General features: G+C 31.0%; 2 protein-coding genes across 2 annotated transcripts; both read left to right on the forward strand.

The window, feature by feature from the left end:
- Positions 1–530: 530 nt before the first annotated feature.
- On the forward strand, positions 531–1,634 carry LOC139902172 (uncharacterized). The gene has a single exon (XM_071884825.1). The coding sequence runs from the start codon at positions 531–533 to the stop codon at positions 1,632–1,634; it is 1,104 nt and encodes a 367-aa protein (XP_071740926.1).
- A 114-nt stretch (positions 1,635–1,748) lies between these two features.
- Positions 1,749–2,720, forward strand: LOC139902176 (uncharacterized mitochondrial protein AtMg00810-like). Its single transcript, XM_071884828.1, has 2 exons — positions 1,749–1,978; positions 2,408–2,720. The coding sequence occupies exons 1-2, from the start codon at positions 1,749–1,751 to the stop codon at positions 2,718–2,720; spliced, it is 543 nt and encodes a 180-aa protein (XP_071740929.1).
- The last annotated feature ends 266 nt before the right edge of the window (positions 2,721–2,986 follow it).

The raw sequence follows: 2,986 nt of genomic DNA on the forward strand, positions 1-2,986 counted from the left end.
ATAAAGTTTGTTTTATCATTTAGTATTGTTCTCGTATATTATAATATGTTGGTTGATTTGATATTAAGTCACATTTCACCCAGGCCCTAACTGGGGGTGTGACAGTGCGCGCCGCGCACCCTAGGGTGCTGCGCGCCGCACACTGTTCTATATAAAAAAAAATTCGCGTATTCGTTTGGATATTGGGTTGGGTTGTTACAAATACTGATTTTAATGAACCTTGTGATATATGTCACAAAGCTAAACAAACCAGAGAACCTTTTCCATTAAGTGAACATAAAACAAAAGGTGTTGGGGAGTTGATGCATTTAGATGTCTGGGGTCCATATAAAATCAAAAGTAAGGAAGGTTTTAGGTATTTCTTAACTGTTGTGGATGATTTTTCTAGAGCTGTTTGGACTTATCTTTTAAAAACCAAAGATACCGTGTTTGATCATATTGAAAGTCTTTACAATCTTTTATTCAATCAATTTAATGTCAAAATTAAAACTATAAGAACTGATAATTGAACTGAATTTGTTAACACAAAAATGAAAATGTTTACTAGAACTAAAGGTATTGTACATCAGACATCTTGTGCTTACATACCTCATCAGAATGGGATTGCTGAAAGGAAACATAGGCACCTTCTAAATGTTGCTAGGTCCCTTATGTTTCAGGGGGGAATTCCTTTGTATCTTTGGTCTGAGTGTATTTTAACTGCTACTTACTTGATTAACAGGCTTCCATCCTCTGTCTTATCTGGAAAGTGTCCCTATGAGTTGATTTATGGTTCTTGTCCTAATTTCTCCCATTTAAGATCCTTTGGTTGTCTTTGTTTTGCTACTATTTTAAATCAAACTGATAAATTTTCTTCAAGGTCTCTTAAATGTGTTTTTGTAGGTTATTCTACTTCTCAAAAAGGATATAAATTGTTTGATTTAGAAAATAAATGCTTTATTTTTTCAAGAGATGTTAAGTTTTATGAACATGTTTATCCTTTCAAAATTGAGTCTATTTACAAAGTGAACCTTGATGAAAATGGTGTAAATCATTTAAACTTCTTTGATTTTACAATGTTTGAAAATGATTATGAAATTGTACATGAGTCTAATATAGATAAGTCAACTGTTTTAAACCAAATGGATCCTACAAGTCCCAATGATGAAGGGAGACACAGTCCAAAGGATGATGGCAGACATGTTACTCCAGTTGACACTTCTGAGTCAACAGGTGATGGCAGACATGCAACTTCCTATGAAGGAACATCTGGTGGACATAATGCTGTCCCTGAGGGCACTTCTAATGTAGATGATACATTAGAAGATACTGTAAATTTAAATGCTGAAAATTTAAGAAGAACAAGCAGAAGAACAACTTTACCAAAAAGATTAAATGATTATGTACTTGATAATAAGGTAAAGTATGATCTTAAAAATTACTTAACATATTCTAAACTTGGTTCTAAAAATTTCTGTTTTATCACTTGTTTAAATAAAAGTCAAGAACCTATGTCATACCAAGAGGCATCAAAGGATAAGAATTGGGTTAATGCTATGAATGAGGAAATTGAAGCCCTTCTTAGAAATAATACTTGGATTATTACTGATTTGTCTTGTGATAGAAAACCTATAGGGTCAAAGTGGGTTTATTGAATCAAATATAAACCTTCTAGGGAAATAGGTAGATACAAGGCTAGATTAGTTGCCAAAGGTTATAATAAAAGAGAAGGTCTGGATTTTGATGAAACCTTCTCTCTTGTTGTTAAAATGGTTACTGTTAGAGTTATTATTACTGTTGCTATTCAAAATGACTGGTCTTTACATCAACTTGACATAAATAATGCCTTTCTTTATGGTGACTTAACTGAAGATGTTTATATAACTTTACCTGAGGGATATTTTGATAAAGATGACAAAAGAGTCTGTAAATTTGTTAAGTCTCTTTATGGTTTAAAACAAGCTCCTAGGAAATGGAATGAGAAATTTTATGAAACATTGTTTGAATATGGCTTTGTTCAAAGTGTGAATGATTATTCTCTTTTTACCAAACATACTGATGATTGATCTTTATTTCTGCTTGTTTATGTTGTTGATATTGTTATTACTGGGAATAGTGAAAGTTGTATTAGTCAGTGTAAGCATTTCTTGCAAACTAAATTCAAAGTTAATGAATTGGGTTTATTAAAATATTTTCTTGGTATTGAAATTTTAGATCAAAATGGAGGTTTAAGTATGACACAAAGAAAATATACTTTAGAAGTAATTGATGAATTTGGTTTGTTAGCTAGTAAGCCTGCTATTACTCCTATGAAATCTGGTGTTGTTTTTTTCAGTATTGATAATCATTCTGATACTGATTATTCTTTATCTAATATAAGTGATTATCAAAAACTTATTGGATAACTTATTTACATTACACTGACCAGGCCTGATATTGCTTATGCTGTTCATTGTTTAAGTCAACATATGCATGCTCCTTTAAATTCACACTTAAATGTTGCTTTTAGAGTTCTTAGATATCTTAAAGTTTCACCTGGAAAAGGCATTTTTATAACAAAAAGTGACAATTTTGCTGACTATGCAAAATGTATTTCTACAAGAAGGTCAGTTAATAGTTTCTGTGTTTATTTAGGAAAATCTTTAGTTTCATGGAAAAGTAAGAAACAGTCAACTGTTTCAAGATCATCTGCAGAAGCTGAGTATAAGGCTTTAGCTTCTGTCACATGTGAGCTCATTTGAATATTAAAACTTTTCAAAGATTTGAACATAAAAACAAAAAGATTAGTTCTGGTGTAATTCAAACTATTCAAGTATATTCTGAAGAGAATACTTCAGATATTTTTACTAAACCACTTTTAAGAGCTCAACATGATTTTTTGTGCAACAAGTTAACTCTTTATGATCTATTTCATGTTTAGATTAAGGGGGATGTTAAATTTATATACATATTCATAATCTAAACATGTAAGATCATATGATTTTTTGTATTTCTTCTTATTTCTGGG

This window comes from Rutidosis leptorrhynchoides, chromosome 1, assembly GCF_046630445.1.
Source record: "Rutidosis leptorrhynchoides isolate AG116_Rl617_1_P2 chromosome 1, CSIRO_AGI_Rlap_v1, whole genome shotgun sequence".
NCBI classification, from domain to species: Eukaryota; Viridiplantae; Streptophyta; class Magnoliopsida; order Asterales; family Asteraceae; genus Rutidosis; species Rutidosis leptorrhynchoides.